At 41.8% G+C, this 27,147-nt stretch overlaps 1 protein-coding gene across 2 annotated transcripts in view; it reads left to right on the top strand.

The window, feature by feature from the left end:
• FHIT (fragile histidine triad diadenosine triphosphatase) overlaps nucleotides 1-27,147 on the top strand; it is a 538,519-nt gene that overhangs the window by 447,221 nt on the left and 64,151 nt on the right. For both annotated transcript variants that reach the window (XM_088061848.1, XM_005522023.3), the window contains one exon: nucleotides 6,607-6,675. In XM_088061848.1, coding sequence (XP_087917974.1) covers nucleotides 6,607-6,675 — 69 coding nt within the window. The remainder of the gene's footprint in view (nucleotides 1-6,606; nucleotides 6,676-27,147) is intronic.

Genomic DNA, 27,147 nt, shown 5'->3' with positions numbered 1-27,147 from the left:
CAGTTGACATATGCATTATTTATTGGGAATGCTGAATCTGCACATTGCTGAATCTACATGTTTAAAGATGTACTCTGCTGCAAGTCCTCCACGTGGTCTGGCTTCTGATACGTTTGCAAATTCTCTTCATTTTGTTGCTTTCCAAAGTACCTGTGCTGAGCAAGTATCTTGATATTTACTCTTCCAGAGGCAAATCCATGGTGTAAGTGTTGGTAGGGATCATTGCAAAGCTTTATTTTTCCTCCTAAAGGTGCGTGTACAGCACAGTGGGATGCAGATTTACACAAGTGTCAAAGGGCCCTCACACTCCAGCTTGGCAGGGCATGGACAGCCTGTGTGAGCTTCTCTCCCAAGGCTTGTTCCAGCTTCTTGTTTTCTTTCTTTGCAGTCTCTTTCTGCACATTTTTGATTCACAAAATTTTGACCACTGCCTTCATTCTATCAATAACTTCAACCCTCTCTGTTTTCCAGTGGCTCTTCTTCATGCTCACATCTGTCTCTGCTGTTTCCTGTGCTGCTGCCCTGGGCTTTCTGAGACAGACGTGGATTTCCCTGTCCTTCCCTTGCATCAATCTGTTCCCCTGCACATCCTCCTCTCGAGCCTGCCAGTCTGTGCCACTCCTTTCCATCTGCATCATGTCCTTATGTTCCTCATGACAGCAGAAAAGCAAACCTCAGTTTTGTGTTTTAATAAACCAGAGCCAAAGGTGCTACAAGAGTGTGTCAGGCCATGCAGCCTCCCTGGATCTGCAGTAATCCTCACCCCCAGCACGGCAGAGCATCTGTGCAGCCTCGTGCACAAGGCTTTGGTAAAGCTGGAAAAGAAAGTGCTGATTCCTAGAAATGGGGCAGTTTTGTAGGAAAGGAATGGTTTCAAGCAGTGTCTTGTCATGTTTTATTATTTTATAACAATTATCTCCTTTAAAGTGATTTGTCTTTGACTAAATTATAAATCCTGAAATGGGAGGAAAAAATGGGGGAAAAAAAAATGCTGGCAATAATTTTGAAGGCTGTGAAAACTGAGTGTTTTAATTGTCCAAAACTTTTCCTAATGTTGGGTAGGACTTTTAAAAATTTTTAAAATATATTTCTCCATCTCAAACCAATTCAAAACTTGGAAAAATATCAAGAACTCACTGAATAGAAGCTGTTTTCTCACAAAGATGTCTTTGCCAGGACTTGTAGGTCAAAGACCCTGGAAGTGGGCTTTCAGTGCCTAGAAAGCAGCTGTGGCTGGTGACACGCTGTATTTTCAGGGGCAGCAGAGGGAGTGCTTTCTGCTAATGAGCTGTGGATATACAGGCAGGGCTTTCCATGGAATAACTTTGTAGCAGGGACAATTGAGCAGTTAATCAAGAATAGCAAACAAGGGCTCCATGGAAGCCCCGTTTACAGAGAGGACAAAATTGCCCTATTTTTCATGTGGCTATCTCTGTATTATGGTTGATTTTCTTTATCACCCTAACAGTCTTACTTGGAGAGTAAATTTCTACAGTTAATTTGGTAGTTTAGAAGAAGCATTATCACAGCCTCCCATGGGAAGCCCCTGTCTCCATAATGGACAGGGCACTTTGCAGCGAGTGAGGTCTTATCCGAAAACCTCCATCCCTTTTCCCAGTGAACTGGCTGGTGAGTGTCTCCTGGCCAGCTGGTCTTGCTGCCTGGAGCTGCTGATTCCCTTCCTGCTCTTCCTCCTGCCTGGCCACAACCACAACAGTTCATGGCTTTTCCTGTCCCGCTGCACCACGAGACCATGGAAAGCCACAACTGCCGAGCTTTGACTGTAGAAAGAATGAAAAATAACAAGAGAAAGGATTAAACTGCTGAAAGGCATCTGGTTTTGCTGCATGAAGGCACAGCTCAGTGATGTTCTGCTTTTGCAGATGTGGGGGGAATAGCCCCTCCTCTGCCAACATTTTGGCAGACCCCCCCCCCCCCAATCTTCAGGGTTGCGTGACCCTTTGCCAGCTTTTATACATTCCTGCTGTAAGAACATTTATTGCCAATAGGCCCTGGATGCTGAGCAGCTCACGTACAGACTATTATCTCCCTTTCAGCTGGAAGCTGAGCTTTGTTGCTCTGCTAACCAGCACAGCAGCTGACTGAACACAACAAAATGTCCATGAATTATTGCAGGCAACGCCCATGTCCTCCCCAGTGGAATGTGGCAGGGTCATCTGCTCTTCACTATTCTGGTCTACCTGGGAAATCTCTTTCAGTGTCTAATTTTGTCTAGTGTTTTCACTTTAAATCCAGTGCAGTGGTGACACGTTGGTTATTTGACCATAATTCAGTATATAAAACCAGCTGTAAACAGGAGCATTGCCTTCTGCATGGCCTTGAGTGCTGGAGTAAAACTCACCTGATCTGAATGCTTGTTTCTCCAACAACACATGCTCCAGGTCTTTTGGCTGAGACTGTCTGGGCATTTTCCAACCCTGGTTCACTGGAGAGCAACTTCAGTTGTGTAATCCCACAAATGCCTGTGATGCAGCCAGATTTTGGCAGTGGTGGGATGAGCATGCTCCAGAGTGCCCATGGCCAGCCCTGTGCTCCCACAGGCCTGACTGGAATGCCATGGAGCTCATCAGAGCATCCTCTTGCTGCAGTGGGAGGCCAGAGGCATCACACCCTGGCTCTGGCTCATTAGTTCCTGTGGCACTAGAGATTTGTTCCTTTCCAGTACATTTCCTAATGCTCCTGTCATTCTGGGTATAAAGGTCTTGAAAAGCTTCTCTTATGAGTGATTTTGCATCACCTGATAGTTCTCACCATTAGGAGTTCCTCAAACTGAGATTTTATTTACAGTGCAAAGCAGAGGCAGCTGCAGTCCCTACCCTAGAAAACTGTCAGTCTAGTAATTTTAATTTTCAAAGTCCTATAAAATCCAGCTCCCTCAGCCTCCTTCCAGCTACTGCTGTTCCAGATATCCCTGACTGGAAATCTTGCCCCTAGTGTCAGAAGCAGCTAGCAGGGCTCAGGTATCTTTAACTCACACAGTGCCCCCGCTTGGGGACTACTCGTTGTCAGTGTTGTCACACCCAGCGTGTCACTGTCCTGCTCCCTCCATCAGTGCCTGACGAGCAGGGAACGGAGCTGAGCAATGCAAGCCTGTGCCTGCATTTTTCTACCCTGGTCTGGGTGATATTGATTGGTCCATTAATGTAAATGTCTTGGCTGTTGTGTGTTGCTTTCCTTGCTTATTAATCAAAATAATGCAAAATGAGAGGAAAGCAATTTTTAGGAAAAAAATTAAATACCATCAACAGTGATTGAATGGAGCCTGCTGGAATGTGATGGGACTGTCTGCCACCCACCAGGCATGAGGATCCCCACCATAACTGGGGAAAAACAACTGAAATGCTTTATTTTGACAATTTTGGTCAATGTTTAGATGTTTTCTGTCCAAGCAGTGTTTTGATTTGCCTAAATCTATTTGTTTGGTTAAAAAAGCCAAAACATCCCAGTGTTTTGTTTGCATCTGACAGGTTTCTGTCAATTGCAAATGGTTTTTTTGATGTGTGGGTTTTTGTTTTGCTTGGAAAACAAATGGAAGGAAACAACTTTAATTTGTGGGCACCTTGAAGTTATTTTTGCTACTGCCATTTAGGCAGACCTCCCTATAGCCAGCAGTGGATGCAAAACACTGAGACATAAACAAAACATTCGGGATGTGAATATTCCCACTGAACCAATTCACAGGTTGGAAATTGAGCTGGTGCTTAAGTGCCTTGGTGGATTGAGGCTTTAGCAGTAACAAACAGTACTAAGGAGTAAAAATGATCAATTAAAGATCTCCTAATGAATCAAAGTATCAGCTGCTCTGAGCTGAGAAGGCCAGGAGCTGAAAGGGAGATTAGAGACAATGTGAAATCGCCCTGTTCGGTGTTTCTGACTACCTGGCAGCCACAGCTCTGCATTGCTTGTATTTCTTGGTGAAATTGAAGAGAAGGGAAATACGTGAGACACTGTTGCTGATCCGGTTTGTTTCTGTTATGCAAACAGAATCCAGATATTTATTTCCTTTCCATACACAGAGTTAAAAAAAGAAACCAAAGCAAATGAAAAACGGATGACTGGAAAAAAATTACTCTCTTTGAAACTGATTGTTGTTACCTCAAACCTTGGGAATATTCATTTGTTTTGTGATACAGCTGATGGATTTTGCTATGCAGCCTGGCAGTGTGAGAGGACATAATGCATGTAGTAAGGGTGACTAACCCCTGAGAACATCCCCAGCAATGCCAAGTGGCCCATATGCTGCCATAAACACTTTTTCTTCTTTTTCTTTTTTTCCCCCACACTGATCATAAGAGCCCATTTTGGATTGAAGATCACATTAGGCTCATTCATTACCTGCTGTGATGGTCTGTGCATCTGCAGTGCAGCATCTCTGCACTGAGCTTTGGACTACACCCCTGCGAGTTTTCTGATATTCCAAATTGGCTGTCACGGGTGTACAGATCTTCTCCTGTGCGTCCTGGAGCATTCTGCACCAGAGATGAAAATTACTCTTAAAGGTGGCTAAACTTCTGGGGAATATGGTTGTTGATAGCTGATGTTAGATTTTATATATATAGTCAAGGGAAATTCCTGAAAATTGATACTTGTAGCAAAACTATCATTCCTTGTAGCTGAAGAGAAGGAAACTGACTGGCAGATGAACTGACTCTATTCTTATGAATAAATTTAAAATCTAATGAGAACAACAGGTGTCAGACAGTAGTGAAATTTTACAGTATCCCTGCAAACTTTAATCTGTACTTCTATTTTTCTTGAAAGCCTGTCCAAAAGTGAAATTTCAGGCCTAGGGCTACTGAAGACTGTCTTTAAAGTTGCTTTGTGATTTTGAGCAATACATCATACAAGCTGTGATGTTCAGATGATACATTGCACTAATACATCACAGGAGCACTTTTGCTCTTATGATATATTAGTATAATACACTATCAGAACACTATCACTGATATATTACTCAAAAACACAGTTTTGGACCCTCAAGATTCACCCTTATCTCTAGTCTGAATACACTGAAAGCTGTGGATAATGATAAGAATAAGAAATCGCATATTCGGTTTCTCTAGGGTAAAGCTGAGAAAAAAAAATAGCGTGGTATTTGGAATATTTCATTAACTGAAACATTCTTGTGTTTTCATTTTATTCACTGAGCAAATGATATTATGGATAGAAGCTAACACAATATAGGTGTGTTTGAATTTTCTTACAAATAGCCTAAGAAAACCTTTTATTTCATATTTCATTATAGACTTAAGCCATGTTTGGAGAATGTTTCGATGAGGTGCAGGAGTTTCAGCTGATTTCTACCTCATCAAATTGAATCACGTGCAAACTATCTAAATTCTATGGAAACCGATTGGTGCTGTTTCTGATGCAGTCATTTTCTTTTTTTAAAAAAGGATTTATGCACCATCTAAAAAGATCTGAAGATGCATAAATGAGATCTATCACTCAGATTATTTTCTGCCTCTCCTCACTGAGGTGTTGGGTTTTTTTTCCCTGAAGAATTATTCTCTGTTGTTGTTTTTCTTTACTCAAGAGTGAAAGACAAAGGGAAAAAGAGAAATAGAGAAAAGAATGTTTTGCAATGTTAGTAGCTGTACTTACTGCAGAAAAGTATTTTTCCCAGTAGAGTTTAGGTCTTGAGGACCTTGCATTACCCTTCCTTTATGGTAGGAAGAGAGTGTCAGGAAAAAAAAAAGTTAGTAGTAATAACACAGCATTAAGGTGCCAAGTCATATATTTGTGTTCTTGCCCATAGTTCTGTTTGTTTTCCCCAGATCACATCAGCACTTTTGATGAAAACTCATCATTTACCTCCTTCCCAAACTGGGTAATCCAAAGCTGCCTGTGCAGCTCAGTCCTCAGCTCTGCTAGCCCGTGGGCAATGGTCCTGTGCCAGAGGGGCACGCTTCAGGCTCTGCCAAACTGGGCTCCTAATCCTTGTGCCTCACAGGTTTTGGGACCCCTGGCACTCTGTCCCTGCAGGTGTGTCCCCAGCACGAGTGCCCCCACAGGCCTCAGCTTGTTGTATTTGGGCTACAGCCCCCAGGGAGGAAAGGAAACATTAAAGTATTTTTAAACTTGTGAGAGGCATTGTCCTCTTCTGTCAGCCTTCCTACCCACGTGCTATCCTGGTGTGGCAGCAGCTCCTCTGTCCCCAGACAGGGAGCCCTGAGCCCAGGCTGCCCACACGGGCTCTCCACCACATCCCATCTCCAGCACCTTCTTATTCCCCTCTATTCCAAAGACACAACACTCAGCTCCAAGGGACATTGTTATTTCAAAGCTGAGGCTAAATATGCCTCTGACTGACAACTATGAATAATTCCACAGAGCCCCTAAACTTCCAGGCATTTCACTCTGAAGCTCATATAATACACCAGGGCTGCTCTCTCATGTCTTTCATCTTTTATATTCTCCAAAGGGTTGAGATACAGTTATGGAACAGGTTAATGTATTTTCCTCTGAAAATAATGCTGTGGGAGCCTGTGCACGGTTACCTGTGTGTGTTAAGAGTAATGCTGAGAGTTCAGAAAAGAAAGTCGTGAACTTGATTATCACCATTATTTTGTTTCACGTTCTCAGCATGTTCATGTCCATGTGCTGCCAAGGAGGGCTGGAGACTTCAGCAGGAATGATGATGTCTACGAGGAGGTAAGAGTTACACTCCATTTCTTCTTCAGAGTTGGTTTTGCTGTTAGTAAATTGCCTTAATAATCCAGCCCCTTCCATGGGTGGAGGGATGGGATCTCTGCATTTTCATTGCTTGCAAAGATCCTTTGATACCACCAAGATCTATACTGGGATTTTCTTGTGAGCTGCCTCTCTGAGGGAGGATACAGCTGACACCTTTGGTATTTTGGTCTGTCACTGCACACAGGCTGCATCTCTACAAATAGTTGTGTTCTCTTATTTTGAGGGCACAGGGAAAAAGGGCGACCACATGGTCAGCCTGGCATGCAGGGAGGGTGTCCTGTGCCAGCTGCTCGCCTGGGGTGCCAAACCTCCCCCTTCCAACCAGAGAAAACACAGGCAGCTTGTTACAACTCAGTCACAAACTGCCTTCTGGCCTGATTTTTGTAGGGCTCTGCTCAGCTCTGGACAAATCACACCGTAGCCCCAAAGATGGAAATTAAAGAGCAGCTCTGTGTATAGATGGAATATCTGCATGTGTGCAGATTGTGCAGCAGAGCTTGGCTCATGAGCTGTTCCAGTGTGACTGAATCACTGGCTTTTGTTTAAATGAACAATTGTACTGGCATTAACAAAAAGTTTTCCCCAGTTTGACAGCTGTCACAACGATTCTATGAAAAATTCCCACTATTGTTAAATTTACGGCTTGTTCTTCGTGGGTTTGGTAGGATCCTCTATCTGAAATATGACATCTCCTTCTCTTTCTGAAAGTAATTAATATAAACTTGTTCAGTGCTACTGCAATACCATCTGCTTGAAAGAGACATCATGACATTTTCTGCTTTTGTATTTTTTCTTTTGTGATATCTACATGACAAGTCCCCACTCACAAAAAAAAAAATTGGTGGTGTGTTTTAAAGTTTTTCAATTACTTAAGTATGCAAAACTGGAGAAGAAAACATATTACTGACAAGTTAATATGAAGTGTAGTGCCTGAAAACCCCACTAATAGGGTAAAACCTTAATGAGACTGCTGAGCAGGAAGATCCAGTGGAAATAAATGATGGCAATCTTTGCTGGTATGGTGGTTAATGCAGTTGAATGAGACAAAAGTTAACACCAAAAGGGTTGTCAGGAGCTGGAAAAGGCTGTTCAGGGAGGTGATGGAGTCGCCATCCCTGCAGGTATTGAAAAGATGTGAAGATGGGGCTCTCAGGGCCGTGGGGCAGTGATAGGCTTGGCAGTGCTGTGTTAATGGTTGGACTCAGTGTTTTCCACCTAAATGATTGTGTGGTTCTGTGATCTTTTCCTTTTCACATGTGTTAAGGGGTTTTGGATGCTGCATCAACCCATCAAAACTCTTTCTGTTTCTTTCATATTTACAATTCCATTTGCTTCTTTTTTAACGCAATTATTTCTCCCTTGTTGTAGCTAAACAGAAACAGTCAAAGCTCTTATGAACTAGAACATGTGGTTACTGCTGTTAGATGCAAAAGGGTGGCAAATTGGGGAAGAATTTCTTTTTTATTTTGTCATTTCCAATTATAGCAATTGTAGGTGTTGCTTTTAGCAAACAGGAAGCATAAATATTTAGACATAGATGTGATAAATTATCTTTTAGCAGAAGAACGTATAGCCTCAGAGTCTAACTAGCTATTCTTGAATACCACAGAGCTAACACACTTTCGTACAGACTGTAGCTGAAGGAAGATTTAATTTTTCTTAGGATGCCAGGGAAACAAAAACATATTTCCTACTATAAAAAGTTTGGTGCCGAGTTATATCACTGTCTGGACTGAGGATGGAGGGACTTAAGCAATTTGCTATCATAAGTGAATAAAGCTATTTTGAAAAATGAAAAAGGGACAAATTATTGAAAATACAGCTGACTTTGGAAATAATTTGGAGCTTATGTCAGTACAGCAAAAACATTTTGATATAATGCATCTCTGTGTGATGTCAGCAAGTCATATCCTTTTGACAAGGAGAAACTTTAAAAGATTTAGGAAGATATGTAGATCATAGTGGGGAAACAGGCTGGAAATCGACGAGGGCTAAAGTACCATTAGGTGAGATGTGGGTGCTGGAGAAAATTTTAAATCTATTTTTCTTGAAATTTGTACTTTAAAAATCCAAATCCTGTCCATAAACAACACTTCGTTTCCATGTATTTGAGTGATAGATGAAGTTGTAGTTTAGGCAGCAAAGACCACCTTCCAAAATAATCCCAATGATCTTTTCCTTTCTAAAATGTGACATGGAGGCTGCTCAGGCTCCCTCAAACAGTCTGTGCAATTGTAAAGCACACCTAGGATAAATTGTGCATATTGCAGTGCCTGGTTTAACTACCACAGCTAAAGGTTTAACAGCAATTGGGAGCAATTTTCACAGGCTCCAGGTCTCAGCTCTGGCTCAACATGTCCTTTGCAAACCCCTTTCTATCTGTAAATGCCTTCGAGCTCTCCAAGCTCTGCAGTTGTCATCTGTATATGCTCAGCAGATTGCTGATAAATCCCACTGCTCTCAGTGTCTGACAGTGGAAGGAATGCCCAGATGCTGAGACATCAGTCCTCTTAGGAGACTTATGGAGTTGAGACAGCCAGAAAGTGCTTGCAGTCCTTCACTGTGTGCTTGATTTCTCCCATTCAGTTTTGGAATGACCACTCATCTGATGGAAAATGCAGAAGAAAGCGTATCAGGTTGTTTCCTGCTTAGTCTGTTTTTGTCTGGGCTCTGAGATCTCCAGGCTTTTGGCTATGAAGCTCTGACACAGCCCTGTCTAAAGCAGCTTTTAAGTGTAAAGAGTATAATTAAAGGTAAGGTGTTTCTTAGCACTTGTCTTTTAATCAGGTATCTGATGGACACAAATGTCTGCTGATTTCTGGATATGTTTTTAGAACTGTAGTAGTGGAAAATTAATTGTAGAAGGAATAGAAGAGGGGCTTACACTTATTTCACAGCGCCTTCTCTAAGGCATTCCTTGGTAGAATGTGTCACTTAATATTTTAGGTTCTTTCACCTCAGTGCATATGAAAGAAGTCACTGTGTGATTTTTCCAAGATACAAAGAGAATCGCTAATAGTAAAAAACCGTCTGCAAGTAATATTTTAGATGTATTTCCTCTGCATCTTTGCAGAGCTATTTCTTGGAAGGATATTTCCTGGGAAGTGTTAGTTATCCACTCTCTGGGCTCACTGTAGTGGAAAGCTAAAGCTATAGTTTATCAGTTCTTACATTTATCTGCAATTATTTGAAGCCTAATCCTGCAAGTGTGCACATGCCAAAGTTAAATTGGTCTTACAGGTTTTTTTATAGGATCAGGGCCTACATCTTTTGCTAGATTACTTTTCTCATCTTCATCTTGAGTAGTTCTTATTCATTGATTCCCTTTATTTCTTGGACAGCAGAACAATAGCAGCTAAATATTAGGAAAACTTTACATTAGAATAACTCTTTATACCACTGTGTTTTCTGTTTGGTTTGAAAGAGATTGTATTTCAGATTTATTAATCAAGGAACTTAAAAGCATCTTATCAAGTAGTTGCTTGCTCTGAAGTAGATGAGTTCTTTGCTATTATAAGTCACAGTGACTGATAAGAACTTGGTCTGAATGAACATCTTTACTGTAGAACAGCCCCCTGTGTTGTTGCAGTCAGCACAAGTACTGCAGTTGTTGGAGGTCATCGTGTCCAAGACGTTCAAGAACATTATCCTGAAAAGTCTCAGCACTTCCAGGCATCTGTGTACAGCCCTCATTCAGTGGGTGTTTGAAAAGTCCATAGCACAGCCTGTCCCTGGTCTCCACTGAGTGGTTAGCCATTACTGCAATATAAATAACATTCATCATCCTTTGGGTTGGCAGGTAATAGCTGTACTGGGCCAGAGACGATGGGGCTTTCTCAGAAAGGAAGACTCAATCTAAACTCCACACTCCTGTTATGAGTGCTGACCTCAATAAGTTAATTTTGAGGCTGACAGACTCGGATGGGTAAGGGCAGCCTGGCCTCTCAGTGAAACCCTGAGCATCCCTGAGCATGCTGAGATGAGTTTTGTGGCGCACACCCCTGTTGCTCCCCAAATTCTGTGTTTTACTTGGTGCCTGCAGCCTCCTGTAACAGATGCAGCTGCCACAGTGATGCACATCCAGGGCTGTGCATGCAGGGCAAGGAGTGCCCAGCTCCTCACCAGCCTTGCTTTCATGCCCACCTCATTTCACTGCCTGTTTGCAGGTCCCAGCCTAGGCTGGAGAGCACTGGAAAAGGGGAAAGGGTGAAAGAGAGAGGTTAATCCAAACCTCTGTGTCTCCATCCTCCTCTACCTGCCAGACCTGCATCATGGATCTCTTGTAATGAACCTGAGTGAAACTTCCTGCTGTGAGTTCTTCAGTAATTTATGAGATTTTGTAAAAAGCCAGCAAAAGAATTCGCTTCATGCTATCCTCCTTCCCCTCTGGCATTCAGGCAAGCAGAGAGAGAGTCACTTAGGAAAAGATACTTTGACTTAGTGATCTCATTCAGCATGTTATGTTAAATCATTTCAGCAAGAATACCTATTAGTAATCATTTCCAGTTCCAGGGAGGATGAAGGAGGCATTTTGGCATATGAGTCAAGAACCTGCTGGGCTGATTCTTCAGGCTGGCAAAACAGGGGAACTGTGGTGAATTCAGAAGTTTAGTCAAACAAGCCTGAAGTTTAATTCTCCCTGAAAGGCTTTGACTGTGACATGCCATCACTCCGACCTGCAGACAGTGTCCTGCCTGCTGCTGGGCACTGAGCCTGGCAGAGGGCTGGAAACCTGCACAGCTGCACTGAAATGCTTAGGCTTAAAGGTAAGGTGTGAAACAAAAAGATAAATAAGCCCTCATCCAGGTCCTGTGAGACAAAATGGAAAGATGCCCAACAGCTCCTGTGAGCATCAGATTGAACTATTCATGAAAATTAATGGCATGCAGAGCTAATAGGCTGTTCCTTGGCCTCAGAATGATATTGTACCCTCTGGGAACATATTGTAGCCTGCTGGGAGATCAGTCTGCTGCATCTGAACTCCCCTGGGGCCAGACCCTGCTCTCTCTACACCCTGCATGGTGAAACCTGCATGGTTAAACCCATAGAAAAGGACAGAAGCAGCACAGAATCAAAGTAGTTTTGTGGGGTGATTTTTAAAACTCTGGTTTTCCCAGGTACAAGTTTATTTCCCAATCTCCTGATGCAGCAGCAAATAAATTCCTCCCAGTAGCCTTTGGATTTTATCCTGGTCTTGCCAATGTTGCTTTTCCTGACTGCAAACATCAGAGTTTCTCCTAGCCAAGGAGTATGAGCCTTTCCCAGATGCTTCCTGAGTCTTGTGATTTTTTAGCAAATCCAGCAGGGCAGGGCAGATGAACTGTGTGTGAATATTTCCACCTGAGAGGATTGCAGTAGAACCTAGAACTGTGCCAATAATTATGGTTTTGATGTCGTAGATGGATGGACAAAAAGTCCTTTTTAGTTAACCTGAAACAATATATTTTTTTTTTCCCATCAAATTAATTTCTTTTGTTTTAAAAAGGTAATTTATTTTCTGGACCATAATATTTTGTCTGATTAGGATTGAAAACCCCCTGGTTGATGCTGGCATGCTCTGCAAGCTTTTTCCATGCCTACATGAAGCAAAGCTGACAAATTTGTTAGTAAGGCCCAGTAGCAATACAGGGAGACATCCTATGGTCACATTTATCTCCCTAGATGAAAACCCCACTGTTTGTGGTATTTTCAGCCCTTCCCAACCCTGTGAGGTATTTCTTAATTTGACACCTGAAATCTCTGGGACCTTCCTCTATGCTGTGTTGCTGCACTTATTTAAGATAGCAGGGTATCATAATCTGACCTGATTAAGAGCCATTTCATTCATTGTAATATCTCCCACAGGCTCTAGAGAAATGGAAACAGCTCAGCATAGAAAGGAATTAGAAGTGGTTGAAGGTTTCCCATTAAGGTAGCCATTCCTCATAATCACACACGTGCCCTTTACACCTAGGCTTTGTCTGGAAGGCAGTGTACATTTGGCATTTTGCATACCATGGATAAGCCTCATTGCCCTCTACTCTGGCTGTCTCTCTGCATTCCATCACTGCTCTTGATGCTTCATACCCTTTCCTGCCTCAGGGATTTTACAATCATTGTCCTCCCAGGTTAAAAGATATTGGCTGCCAGGAACCACTTACATTTCATCTATAATATAGTACATGTAAATTTTTGTGACCACTGCAAAAGATCTCTTGGCTCCTTGTGTAGGATGTTTATTGTGTTTAGCCCATGGAGTATTTGCTCTTTTGTGTCCTTGATGGTGGTTCATTGGCAAGTTCTTCGTGACAAAGAGCCTCCAACCAAGGATAGCTGGCTGATGAGAAGATTAAAGTGAACATGGTCTTTGAGGCTGCTCATGCTGTCAGTGCTTGGACTTGCTCAGATGCTTCCTGTGTATTCCCAGTCCTGAGGTAAAACTGTCTTCAGGTCTCTGCTTATCCTTTGAGGCAGTGTAAGTTGAATTCATGCTGGTGGGGAGAACATGCCCCCTTAGTATCCTACATACTCAGCTTTTTGGAATTGATATGGAAAGCAAACAAACCTATCAGGGAGATGCCATTTTCTAAAGAGAGATTTTTCTTTGCCAAATTAAAACACTCTCTTAAACTTCAAACAAAATGCTCCCCTGTTCTCTTTAAGGTTCAGGATATTGGACCAGGTAGTTGGTAAGCACAAACCAAATCACACTGAAATCCAGTGCAGACCTGGCAAGGGATTAAGGCCATGTGAGAATAGAAGGTGTTGGTAAAATGAGGATAGAAAGAGAGTGGGGGTTATCTTTTGTTGCAATGCTTTTGCCAGGAAAGCAATGCAAATTAACCACAGACCTCTTGCCATACCAGGGGCAAAGAAAGTGTTATTTCAGTTTCAGAAAGGAAATTTTAATAATACATTGCAGCAGAGTGAGAATTTAGTTTAACAGAGTGTTAGCACAATTGTGCACAATTTGGTTTTATTTAAATACATTAAGCACCATTGTTTCTTTTCCATGTTAAGGATTGACTTTGGTGCTAGGTTGCAGCAGTTTTGTGTAATTGCTTTAATCCTTGGCCTTAAGAAAATGAATACTTTAAATTTACACTTGTTAAGTACACTGCTAATGAAGAACAGGCTTTTGCAATCTTTGGTGGCCCCAGACTATATGTAAAAAAAAAAAAAAATAGAGAAGGCAAAGAATAAAAATAAGAGAGAGGGAGAAGCTAATCACCAACCATTCTGTTAATGCTTATTTTAATCATCTTGCCTGCCCTTGCTGGCAGACAGAGCCATTCGGCTGCAGAGGCAGGAGGCAGCGAGCGCCTCAAATGGCACTGATGTTGAGAATTGGGCCCAGGAGGACAATTTGACTTGTCAGTTTATATAGACATAAAGCTTCATTGTTGTGCACAGACACAACTGGCTTTTTAAAAGCCTATTTCCCTCCTGATGATGTGAGAATCTGCTCCCCTCTCTCCTACTGTTCTCCAGCCCTCAAATTTATTAGATAGCATTTGTAGGGCTGCTCAGTGTTTCTGTGGTGCCACAGGGGTAGGTGGGGTCCAGCAGTGCCCTGAGCAGACCACAGTGACCAAATGCCCAGCTTTGAACCAAAGGCACCTAACAGGGCTGGGGGAGTAAAGAACTGTGACTGCACACTGGGTGATGTCTCCTCAGACAGTTTTAGCACACTGATATCCCTGATGGAATACTCTCTGTGGAGTTAAGTGTGTGTTTTAAAACACACAGGATGCTCAGAAGAGAGGAGCTAACAGCATTTCCCTGGGGAGCAGAAATGAAACATCTCCAAAATTCAATTAATTACCAGAAACGTATGATCTGTTTTCAAAACCAGCTCCTGCCACTATTTTGCATGTGCAGGAAACTTTTCCCTTTCTAACAACTAAGAGTTGCAGCTAGCGAAGTGAGCTTACAACTTCTTTTGGCTGCCTGTCCTCCCTGTGCTGCAGGGAGCCCTAGAAAGGGTTTCAAGTAGCACAGTGCAGCATTTTTCCCATTCCAGCTTTTGCATCCTGCAAATTGGAGAAAGTGACAACTGGTGCCCACATCGAGCAATGGCATTCACTGCTGCAAGGAAAAGAAAGCTTCAAAATCCTGCTTGGCTGAGTTACAGCCCAATTGCAGCTATCCAAGCACAGGTATTCCAAAAAACCAGGGAAAGAGAGAGGAAAGGTAGCCTTTGTCCCACTTTGCCCAGATAGCTGCAGCATTGTGTATGAGGCTGAAGAATCCCTTCCTGCATTTAAATGCAAAAATTGATCATAAGTTTGTCCTAAACATATAAACAAATCCAGATAAACATTTGTGTTTCCCTTTTGCCTTTGTAAATTTCTCCTGTGTACTGGTATCTTGCTTCTAGGGGTTGTAATCTCGGTGGAAGTGGGAAGGTATTGCAGTAAACAGAGTTTTAATGGGAGGCCTGTTTTAGAATTTCTCTTTTCCTTAAAAGATCACTTTTTTCTTTCTTTTTGTAAGGAAAAGATCTATTTTCATTCATTACATGAGTATCTTTGGAGGGGCAAATGCTCACAACTGCCTGGTCACATACAGCACAGGCTCTATGCAAGGTTCTGTTCAGGTGAAGCATGATTGGGAGCAATAATAGAGATTAGCTCCCTAGGAGATGGACCCCTGCTCTCTTCCTGGATTTTTTTTTCTCAGTAAAATAGTTGCATTTAATGCATTTATGAGCAGACTGTAAGTGCTAACATACTTTCTTCCCATACCCCTGCCATTTCCATGGCAGGCTTACTGAAGAAATAACAATACATAAAGCTACATAAACATTTAAGGTCTTCAGTATCTGCTGCCATTGGCACTTTCAGATTTTCTATTTGAAGATAATTTCATTTCACAATTTTTCATCTGAAGAGCCTGTTTTTTAAGACCTCAGAATATATATATATATATTTATGTATATAAATGAAGTTTCCTCCTGCCTCTGTGAGTACATTAACTAAAAGTACTTGCAGGTTTGATGCAGAAAGGTGAAGGGACCTTGTGAAGTGGTGGAGTGAGTCAGGGCAAAACTGATTGTTTGTATCTGAGTGCAGATACATCCATGAATCCGTGAACAAGCAGAAGGTGGATTGATCACCCATGTACAGCTACATGAAGTAATACAACATATGAAGCCCTTGCTTCCCTATAGGAAAGTGTGGTCCTAAGGCAGCTGGTAGATATCCCAGGACGTGCTGCCCAGTTTTGAGCAACGCTGAAAGCTGGAATGATTCTCAAGAACTTTGCTTCCATTTTTTTTTTTTTTTTTCCCCTGAAGAACAATACTACTGGCATTTAAAAAGTCAGATTGTCACCTGGTAGTGCACTGGCTTAATATCCAAGGCCTGTGAGCAGCAGCACTTGCTGCTCTCTGAAGGTGAACACCTCAGGTATTTTAACAAGAGGTGATGTGTTCACCCAGCTGTAGAAAAGGGGGTCTATCTTCACTGGTGTGGTGTCTCCAGGCAAATGCTTAGGGAAAAAATAAGAAGAATGAACATATGTATGAAATGTCCCAGCTTTTTGTCTCCAGAAACGCAGATTCAGGGAGTCCTTTGCCATCCTTTTCTGAAAAAAGATAAGCAAAACAGCCATTGACTTTCAACAAGAGTCAGATGTTTAAATGCCTTAAAGACTTTTGAGGAGCCAGCTCTTTATCCTCTGCATTAGGTTGCAGTGGCAATATTGACACTCAGTAGGATGTTATTGGCATGTGATTTTCTCTTTTCATCTTGCACAAGGGCAGGAGGCAGAATTGCCCTCTGCTGCTGTGTGAGGAGTTGTGGATTGATGTCTCAGCACTTCGTGTTTCTGGGTTGTTCTCGGGAACATGTGCAAGAGGGAAATAACAGTAGAAGGTTAGATAATGTGCTCCACTGACATCCTTTACTTTGCTTTTAAGAGTGATAAGCATAATGAAACTGAGAACAATCTGGTGTTTTTCCACCACTTTTAGCAACCTCTAGTCATTTTAAGCTGCTGATGTTTCTTCTCAGGTGCTACCTGGTGATCCTTTTTATGTGTTTATTACTGTTGCTTCTTCTCAAGAAATTAATTTGCTGAGAGTAAAGAAAGTTGCTCATTAGGGCAATGTAATTAAAGGAAAAGTAGACATCATGCCAAGTTCCGTTTTCTCTACAAAGCACCACCTTGGAGATTGCCTGAAACTCAATTACTCATTGCTATGCTTATTAGGGAGAACAATATGCTGAAATGATCCCTGCTTCTAATAACCTTGTTTTCTACATGTGAATCATGTTAATACTTTTTGCTTTAGTGCCTTAATCACCATGTGTAAAAGGGGTCTGTTTCTAGAGGGAGAATAGGGAAGGTGGGCACCTGGTGGGTGTTCTTTGAATTGCCATTCTCCATGGAGAGTTCCTTGTTTCACACTGGTCCACAATCATTTTGTGGCTTATTTGGTTTTTGTTTTTGTTTGGGTTTGTTTTTTTGTGGTTGTTGCTGTTGTTATTGTTTTCCTTTAATTACACGGAACAGCATTTATTAATAGATTACATCTTGATAACCAGATTTCCCCTGGTGAAATGAAAATGTTCATCCTCTGCCTTGCTCTGTCCCTTTGGGGAAGGAGTGTTCAGTATCTTTCATTTCTTGGTCCCTTCTTTCTTACCTCATGGCTTCACCAAGACAAATCATTTCTGCAACAGGAAGCTGATATTAACACTTGCTAAATAGCCTTGTTCTGATCGGTCTGGTGCCCAATTTTCTTCCTTGATGAGCTCCCCTGATACCTTCCTGCTCTCCTCCTAATATGATATCTTCAGCTTCTGGGAACAGGCTGTTCCTATGGCCCCAAAACTCCTGTGTAGTCCTGCAGGTGTGTTAGAGGGAGCTGTAAATACAAGTGTCCTGTCCAGGGCTTTGAAAGAGACCTGAAGCCATGAAGGAAACGTGATGTACTTCCATCCAGCCCACAACATAATCACCCTCCTTAGCTTCATGCTCAAACCTTCTCCTCTAAACGTGCAGGAAACCTTCGTTGATAGGATATTCCATCAGAACTGAAGGACAGAAGTCTTAATCATGCTAGTAAGGACAGCCAAAATTGCTATGGGAATGTGGGGAAATTGTCTGAGGTTCAAGCTCTGTGGTGGCCAGGTTCAGTTAAAATACCAGTAAGTTCCCCTGAAATTCTTCGTCAAAAATGCCACAAGCACTCATAAAATAGTTGTGTGCAAACTTCACTTTTGATCAAAATCATGGATGGAAGTGGCTGAATGTTGAAAATATCTAAGGGAAAGAGAGGAAAGTCATTTCTTCCTAAGCAAAATAACTTGTCTGGCAAAGCTTCACTCCCACAGTGGAAAAGAGCTGGAGAAATGTAAGGCTGTTCTCTCTTTGGTGCATGTCTCCATTCCTGGAATTGTTCAAAGCCACACTGGATGAGGCTTGGAACAGCCTCACCTAGTGGAAGGTACCTCTGCCCATGACAGAGGAGTTGGACTAGATGATTTTTAAGGTCCCTTCCAACCCAAACTGTTCTATGATTCAATGATAGGAAGAGGAGATTAGTTCAAGTACCACTAGCGTCTTATATATCATGTAAGACATGTATCATCATTACCAACTATGTCATATGAATACTAAGAAATAACTGTTCCTAAGAAATGCTGTGTGCTCATCTCAGAAGGAAATGCATGGCTGTGCAGTTAACCATTCCTTCTCCTTTCATGTCAGAATATTTCAGTCCTTTTATGCATAGAGCAAGCAGACATGATTGAAAAGGAAAGTCTTACCCTTTGATGTTTATTTGTTGCATTATCCACTTTTCATGGCTCTATTATTCTAGAATCCTATTGAACCATTCATGGGCAAGTGGAAATTTCCATTGCAGTCAGTAGGGTATTTCTGCCTCTAAATCACTTGATTTGGCCCCTGATACTTAACTTGGGGCCAGATTATCAAAAGTGTTAAGCACCAGCTTTCTGAAGGCTTAGCACCTCCCACTGAGGACAGATTTTCAAACTGCTCTACACAGAGCAGCTCCTGTTGCGACCCTTTAAGGACAGATTTGCAAAAGAACTCAGCAGTTCCATTTCACCAAGGAGCTGAGTCCTTTCCAAAATCCGTCCAGCTTTGCTTAGTGCCAGGCTGGAAGATAAGGACTTTTGAAAATGTAGCTTTTAGCAAGCTCTCTGATGTGGAAAAATACTAAGTCCCAAACACTGGGAAGGACTTGAAACAAATGCTTGCAAAGAGAAAAACCTCCACGTTTCAAGATGTGCCAATTTTATTGACTGATAGAGGGGCTGAAAGAAAATGTTGGATCTGAACAGGTTTTCCCATAATTGCCCACTAGGAGGTTTCCTGCACATTCTCCTGCAGCAGCTGCCAGGCAGGATGCTGGGGCAGAGCACTGCTGTGCTGAGGCAGCACGGCAATTCCTGTGTTCTCAGAAATGCATTCACTTAGCAAAATGTGATTTGTAAGCAAAGTAGCACAAAGCAGCCATTATTCTTCTACCAATCTTTCTGGGGAATAAAATACACAAAAAAATACAACAAAACAAAGCAAAGACTGATTTGAACCTTATAAAAATGGATTGAATTTTGCTTTTGAAATCTTAGACCCAGGATTCCCCTTGCATGCACTACACTGCCTTGTTTTCCAGAGAGCTTTTCCTGGTGTGGCTAGCGAGAAAAGTCTCCACAGAACAGTTTGTATAACCATGGAAGCTTCTGGATTTCTAGGTGAGTGCAGGTTCTTCACCTGAAAGTTACTGTAGGCAGGTGGCAATGAAGGATGTGATACAGTGAGGATATTTCAGTATCTAAAATTCAGGACTTCAGGCTTTAACCCTAGGCAGCACTTGAGCTCCCAGGAAAGTAGCTCTGTAAGACTTCTGTGTTTCAGAAAACTGAAGCTGCACACCTTGCACGTGTGTTCTGGAAGGTGGATGTTTCCCTCCACCGTGGGAGAAGGCAAAGGAACACTAAAGCCTCCACAACCACTTTGGGACCTGGCACAGTCCAGTGCAAAACAGTTTGATTTTGGTCTCCTGTGCTGCAGGAGCCTTGGCACATACAGGCTTCAGCCCTCTGAGACCCCTTGTGAACCTAGAATGTGCTTTTCCTTTGCTTGTCCAGCCCTACTTTGACATAAAGTACTTTTTTAAATAGTGAAATAGATGTAAAAGAAATAAAGCAAAGGAGAAAGCACAGGCTTGCTAAAAGCCTTTACTGCTGTCACAGGACTGTGCAGCTTCTGTGATTATCCCCTGCCTTGTTCAGCAGTGTATAATTTAATGATTGCATCCAGGGCATGCTATTAACTTTCCTTTCTACTTCTGCGACCCCAAAGCTCATTAATTCTATTTACAATTCCCCACTTGACACGTGTGTATGTGTTTGGGGAGGGCAGTGGCTAAAGAAGTGTTATGCATTTCACATCCTTGCTTCGTCTGCCACATTATAGCAAATGGCAGTTGATTAGGTCTTTCTATAGATCATTACCAATTGTTTTTTACCTTGCAGATGCTGCTATCATGACAAATCTATCATATCCTAGAGATCCTGTGCAGCTTGTTATTTCTGTGTGATTTATTACACTTGCGGTAGAAATGTTGTTAGCGAACATTGGGGAAGCAGTGAATATATTGAGAAATATCAATGTATCCTCATGTTCTGGCTTGCAGTGACAGTCAGTGATCCATCTCACTGACACTTACCTTGTTAACATTTTGATCAGATGGCAAATTTGTCATTTTTCCTGGTAACAAGTATAAGTTTGTACAAGAATTGCAGAAACATGGGGAAGATAAAGGGCCCCTCTCTAAGTTTTTCCCAATGTGATGTAATCAGTAATCTTTCTGGAAAATGAAATAATTACCCTGTGAAAAAGCTTAACCACTAGAAAATGTGCCAGTGTTAGAAAGCTCAGATTTCTCTTCATTTGAGGATTGAATGAGTTCTCTTTGCAGCCATTACTGACACATTGATTAACACACCAAGCCAACATGAAATCATAGGATAGAATAAAGAGGTTTACAGTCAGATTTCCTCTCCTTGATTGTAGCAAGGGGCACAAAGATCTTGCAAGTAAAAGAGAAGGCATTATCTCTGGGAACAATGGAGTACAAAACACTACAAACACAACATTGAAAATTTCTTCTAATCCTCAGACTCAAAGCTGTTTCTCAGCTGGGCTGTCGGCTCTGCAGCTCTCCCATTGCAAAGCGTGGGCATGAAAACTGTGCTCAGAACACAAGTGGGCTAAACAGGGGGAAATTACAGCCCCTAATGGAACAGAGTCATCTCAAAGAGCCAGTGACTCATCTGACAGCCTACAAACTTGGGGAAGGGGGCAAGAAAATGAGTGGGATGTTGCCTTTGGAGAAAGAGCTGTTTGCCATCTCTGTGCACAGCGTTAATAAGGGCTGGTCCGTGCAAGGGAATGAACGTGGCAGTGCTGACACAAAATCATAGAATCAAAGAGTCATTTAGGCTGGAAAAGACTTCTAAGATCATCAAACCCAGCCATGAAGCCAGCATTGCCAAGCCACCACTAAACCATGTCCCTGAGTGCCATCTCTACATGTCTTTTGCATACCTCCAGGGATGGTGACTAAACCACTTCCCTGGGAAGCCTGTTCAGTGTTTGACAATGCTTTCAGTGGAGAAATTTTTCTTAATATCCAATCTAAATAAGCCTGGACAGAAGATGTGTGTTTTATTCAAGCTTCAGTTCAGGACCAAACCAGAATCAACTCTGCAAAAATAGCTCTTATTTCAGGTCTTGCATGAAAGTTTCTTTCAGTTTTATCCAATGAAAATTTGGCTGCATTATTTCAAATGGCAAGTGCCAAATGTAAGCTCTCAGTCAATATGATAAAAAACAAGGATCAAACATTTCTTCATTTTAACCTGATAGATTAAAAAATACAGACAAGGTAGATCATGAGAGTACTGAGATGAGAGTTTAATTTAAATGATACAGCTTTTCATTCTCTTCTTCACTAAATGACTTGGGAGGTCTGATCCTCAGCTGGGTTTAGTTTTATCTTGTTGCTGCTTTTCTAACTTTCTATATAGTGTATTGTCAGTGTGTAAATGCTGTGAACAAAGGCTCAGATTGTATTCAGAGAACACACACAAAGCTGAACACTGCTTCACTTTTGTCATTTTGGTCATAACAGTATAGCTTGGAATTGTTTAATTCTTCTAATGTTGTGCATAGCAATGCAATGTTCAGGCATCAGAGAACTCGAGGAGGGAGTCTTAGTGTTCTGAATCAGTTTGAGAAAGCACAATGTCATCTTCTAGAAAGCCTAATTGTTATGATTAATATTTAGCACAGGGAAGTCTGTGTGGAAGGGCACAAGTTGCATCTGCTCATTGAATTGAATGAGTTACTGATTTTTCATTTCCTTTTATTTTCAGCATCCCGCTGAACAGCAGAAAATGTACAAGTACATATTTTCTATAGCAGTGTCTCTTGGACTAAAGGCTGTGCCTCTTGCAAAGCCACTCCTCGGGTGTCTGGCCCAGGGGAGCAGGTGGGCAGCAGCACATTTGCTGCTTGCTGAATTGTGAGTCAGGACTTTTAGCAGGGACACACTGAGGTGCACCAGAGGTGTAGCTGCACCACGCTGCAGAGACCAAACAGATGCAGGAATGGGGATGAGGTGATGGGAGACAGGAGTGAGCTCTGGAGAGGGGTAAGGGCTGGCTTTACTTCTTGAAACCCATTTTGACAAGGCATCTCACAGATATATTGGACCTGATGGCACAATCTTTATATTTAACACTGCAGCACCATAATTGCAACTCCCTGAAAATGCTGGTCGCTTAGTAAGTGTTTCTTCTCACTGAAAACAAAGGGACTTCATTAAAAATGAAGAAAAATATGAAAATTCCAGCAGGTGTTGCCGAAGACACTTGGGCAAAATGTCTTCTGAGAGAAAACCTAGCAGTGAAACAGGTGCAAGGAGAGTACACAGTGAAGTTTAACAGAGCTGGTTGACAAGATATTGCTGCAATTTGTCTTTAGGATCACACAGAAAGCTGACAGATTTCTCTAGGTCTTGGTGACATTCATATAAATAAGTTTCCTAAATCACCAGCTGAAATTTCAGACAATGGTTTCTGATAAAGGGATGTCAGAAAGTTTCACCTTCTGAAATTGGTGACTCATTTACCATTATCTTCATTGAACAGCTGAGATCCTTCCTTTAGGAAGAGAGATGAAAAATTATCTTTGAATGTACCATATTGCTTCCGATTCCAGAGAGGAGAAGGGAATTAATGTTGAGGATGGTGTTGCAGTAATTAGTTTCAGATGCAAAGGGCTGAAAGTAAATCCCAACAAGCAGCAAGAAAGGGATTCACCAGCAGAGCAGCTGGAGGGTGGTACATTTTTTTTTAGAATATGCAATCAGTGTTGTTCATCAGTGTTTTGCTCCTTAATAATTAGAGCAAGATTAAGAAAAAAAAAAAAAAAAAAGAAGAAGAGCAGATTCTTGCTGGGAACTCATTTATGGCTGTATTAGGAGTTAATGTTGAACGCTGAAGGGTGCTTAACACTTTTGGTGGAGATGGCATATGGGGGTGTTTAGTGCCTGATGGTGGGAATGCAGACCACCACCAGCTCCTGCTCTGTGGCTGTGAGCACATGTGCTCACACAGGCTGCTTGGAGTCCAATCCCATTCCTATTTAAACCAGTGTGAAGATCTATTAAGCTTGCTTGGCATTAGGCTGGACTCTTGAATTAAAAATTCTCCATTGAGTGCATGTAACATAGCAGAACCCTCTTTTTCCTCGTCACCTAAGTGGCAGAACTACTCTTGGGCTGTTGGCATCTCTCTTTTGCTGTCATTGACACAGAATAATTTCCTGGACCTGGGGACTCTATTTTGTCACGTCATGGGGTTTGCTGGATCTTGGCAGAAGAGTGTTTTCTCAGACTGTGTTTTATGAGCTGGCAAATTGCAACTTGTGACTCTCTTAGGAGTTTTGTTCAGTCATTTAGGTTTTACCTGTTTCTAAAATAGAACTTTTCAGTCAGCCCAACTTGTTTGGGCTTACAAAGAACAAACATGTTTGTCTTCCAATTTGCATTAAGGAAGGCTTTCGTTACTCTTGCATTTCACTTCACTACCATGAAAACAAAACCAAACCAAAATAAACCAGCAGCACTGATGCAGCAAGGAAGAAAGTTTTGTTTAGCAAACATCTGTGGCTTTTGATGGCACTGGATAACTGCTTGCTGGTGCCTGGAAAACCTGGCAACAGACTTAGAGTGAGGGTTCCATCCTGTGATGACCCAAAATAGCAGTTGCACTGCCTGGAAGTTTTGATATGCATAAAGCTGAGCCACAGCCCACCTTGGGAAACAGAGATCAAAATCTCAGAGACTTAAGAGAACATGTAAGGAGGCTCCTTACTGGGATCTCTGCCTTTGCAGGGAATTTTCTTTAGATTAAACACTGCTCTTACAATAAATCCAGTTGGGTGCCTCTCAGTTTCTCAGTTCAGTTCCGTGTCTGCAGTGCTGGGGGTTTCTCCTCACCCTCCCACCTTGAGGGTGTGTACAAGATAAAAGGCAGAGGGAGCTGGGGGCTCTGGCAGGGTAGCCCTGCTGGCATTTCCAGGCAGCAAAGTGAGATCAGCCACAACACAGTTCTTTGACCTCAGCTCAGTTTGCTGGGGTCCCTGGCTGACAGCACTCCCTCCCTGCTTCTGCTACTCCAACATTTATTTCACAGTAAAGGCTGGTTTCATTTAATCATCACTATTCTAGGACTGAAATGACCTCCTTTTTATTTTATTTGTTTTACCAAGAGCTGAAAGGTAAATATCATTTCAGTACAAAGCCATAAGTAGCATGATTTCTGTGATTTCTCCTTCTTCACACATCCTCAGCTTTATTCATAGATACCTGACAAGGAAGCAGCAGCAGGTGTTAAAACAGTACATCTTGCCAACAGTAAGATAGGCCATCATCAAAACAATGCTTTTATTTTTTATTTCTGGCATCCAGTATCAGTAGGGAGGTTTTAATCCGAGGCAGAAAAAGCCTAAACAGGGTTTCCAAAAGCCAGACTTTTACCCAAGTGGGTCAGGAGAACTCTGAACTCAGTTGAGGTTATAGACAGATATTGAGGTTTGCTCATTGCAAGCTCGACAGCCCACTAAGCACAGTTCACTGGCCCTTGCTAATGGATGTGTTGTAATGTCCTGTATCTCTCATAGCCATGAGTTTAGTTTTTAATGGATCTGAGGTCACTTTGGATGAGAAGTCCATACCCTGACTTCTTGCTAATAGTGCTTAACATTTCTATGAAACTTAGTTGTGTTTCTTCATTTCTTTATTACGGGAATATTGCACTCATGGCACTGCTGAAATGAGGATGGAATGGATTCCTGCCTCCACCTCCAATTTTCCACTGCTGAGCAAACCTTCTGCTGGGAGAGATGGACTTAGGTTGCTGTGGGCATAAGAGACATAACTTAGGCAGGGTTCACAAAGAACCACAAAGGGTTTTGTGGAACTACTGTGGGGTTTATGTTTGCGTTTTTGCTTTGTGATGGGCTGGCAGTTTGGTAGCATGAGCTGAGTGGCTGCCCATGTCTGTGTGGTATTATTTGAATGCAAATGCCAGACTGTCTTATCAGGAAGTCAAAGCCATAGAATATATTTTCATTGCCAAGACTGTATGTAAAGTTCCTTTTGATATGGGGTTCAGTTTTTTTGTTTGTTGGTCTTTTATTTGGGGGGCTACTTTTTTCAGGTTTTTTTCTGGATTTGGGGTGGTTTTTTTCCTCAGAGTAGGAGTTCTACTTCCATCTTTACCTTGTCAGGATCTCTTGCTTTCATTTCTATCCTGGCAGGGCCAGCCTGACTGTTTTGCCAGAAATCTGATAGCACATCTATATTGCAGAGTTGTTACCAAAGTGTTTTAACAGCAGGTGGGGGGGACCCTGCTGGATCTCAGGTGCCCAGTGCATAAACTGTGTCTGTAGGTGCCACAGACAACCTGCAGGTCTTTTCATGTAAAACTTCAACTTGGTTTGGACACTAACTTAAGCAGGGATTTACTTCATGTGAAAAGACACAAATTTTTCACATTTGAAATTATTTATTTGATTTTCTTGAGACTGTGTTTATTCCACTAAGATTTTTATTAGGAATTTGGTGCTTGTTTCTTTGGTGTGGTGGTTCTTGGTTGGCATTCTAGTGTGCTACAAAGAGAAGTCAATCTTCTCTGCCACTGCATTTCAAAATATTTACCACTAGGAGATAGTACTCAATTTTGAAAAGCATTGAGGGCTTTGCATATCAGAGCATGTTGGATTCAAAGGATATGAAGTGGGTGCACAGAAAATAAGGGGTTAAGTCAGAGATGTTCACTTTTGCTGCAATGGGATGGCTGCCTGCATACCCAATGAACACCCCCATTTGGAAAGGTTTTAAATAGACTGGGCTGGATACATGGGAAAAAGGGAAGAAAGAGTTGAACTGATGGGAGCATTTTGTCAGGATGATGGACTGAAAAATGCAGCAGGTATTTTCTGTATTTTGATGTACAAGGCTGTGTAATGCAGTTGGGCCCTCCCACCTGAGGGACGTGTTTGCCAGTTGGCACCAGGCTCCCCTCTGGCTTGGCATGGCTGCCTTTCTGGGCCAGCCTTACTGAAGGAATGTGATTTGCTATGAAAAATGTGTTGATCAGGCTTGGTTTTGTGCCACCAGGCAGATTAGTGAATTGCCTTGTCTGCCTCCCATTGCTTTATTCCAGCCAGCAACATCTAAGCCTTTATGATTTTGCAGGTCTTCATTAAAAATAGCTGTTTCTATATCTGATTACTGAGCCCCATCTGGGGAGAAATGAGTCTTTCATCTGTGTATTATGAGGCCACATCCGAGCACGTTGATTCCATAACAGATTCTATAACAGAGTAAAACAAACTTTCTGTTCAATTGCTTTTCCAGCTCGTCTCCAAGTTCTCTATGAGCCCTGACTTGTCCCCAGCACATAATGACTGGGGTTAGGGCATTTTTTTTTTGTTTTAATTGCTCTTCTACTGCTAAATGCAATTTTTGTAATTGCTTACATAACTCCGGGGTTTTATTTTAAATTAATCTAACTTTGCAGTCATTTTACATATGTTGCTCCTAACATTTGCCTATTATTTGGATTAATTCCACTAATTTATCACCTCTGTTTAGATATGCATTGTTCTTATAACAACTTACAGCTGAATTAAAGCACACTTTCTGGGCTAAAGGCAAAGTTTGCTCCAGTAAATCAAGTGGATTTCTTTTCCCTCTCTGTTACTACATATTTACTTGGACAGGTTTTTTTTTTTTTTTTTTTTTTTTTTTTTGTGGAGTCTGGTAGTTGGCTGTAAAATTAGTAAATATTCTAGTAAATAAATTCAAATTATTTTGATTATAGAATAAAATTAATG

This window comes from Pseudopodoces humilis, chromosome 13, assembly GCF_049639895.1.
Source record: "Pseudopodoces humilis isolate 2021_Gansu_Grassland_sample_001 chromosome 13, ASM4963989v1, whole genome shotgun sequence".
Classification (NCBI taxonomy): Eukaryota; Metazoa; Chordata; class Aves; order Passeriformes; family Paridae; genus Pseudopodoces; species Pseudopodoces humilis.
Note: the sequence above shows the minus strand (reverse complement) of the source record. Positions and strands in the feature narration are given on the sequence as shown.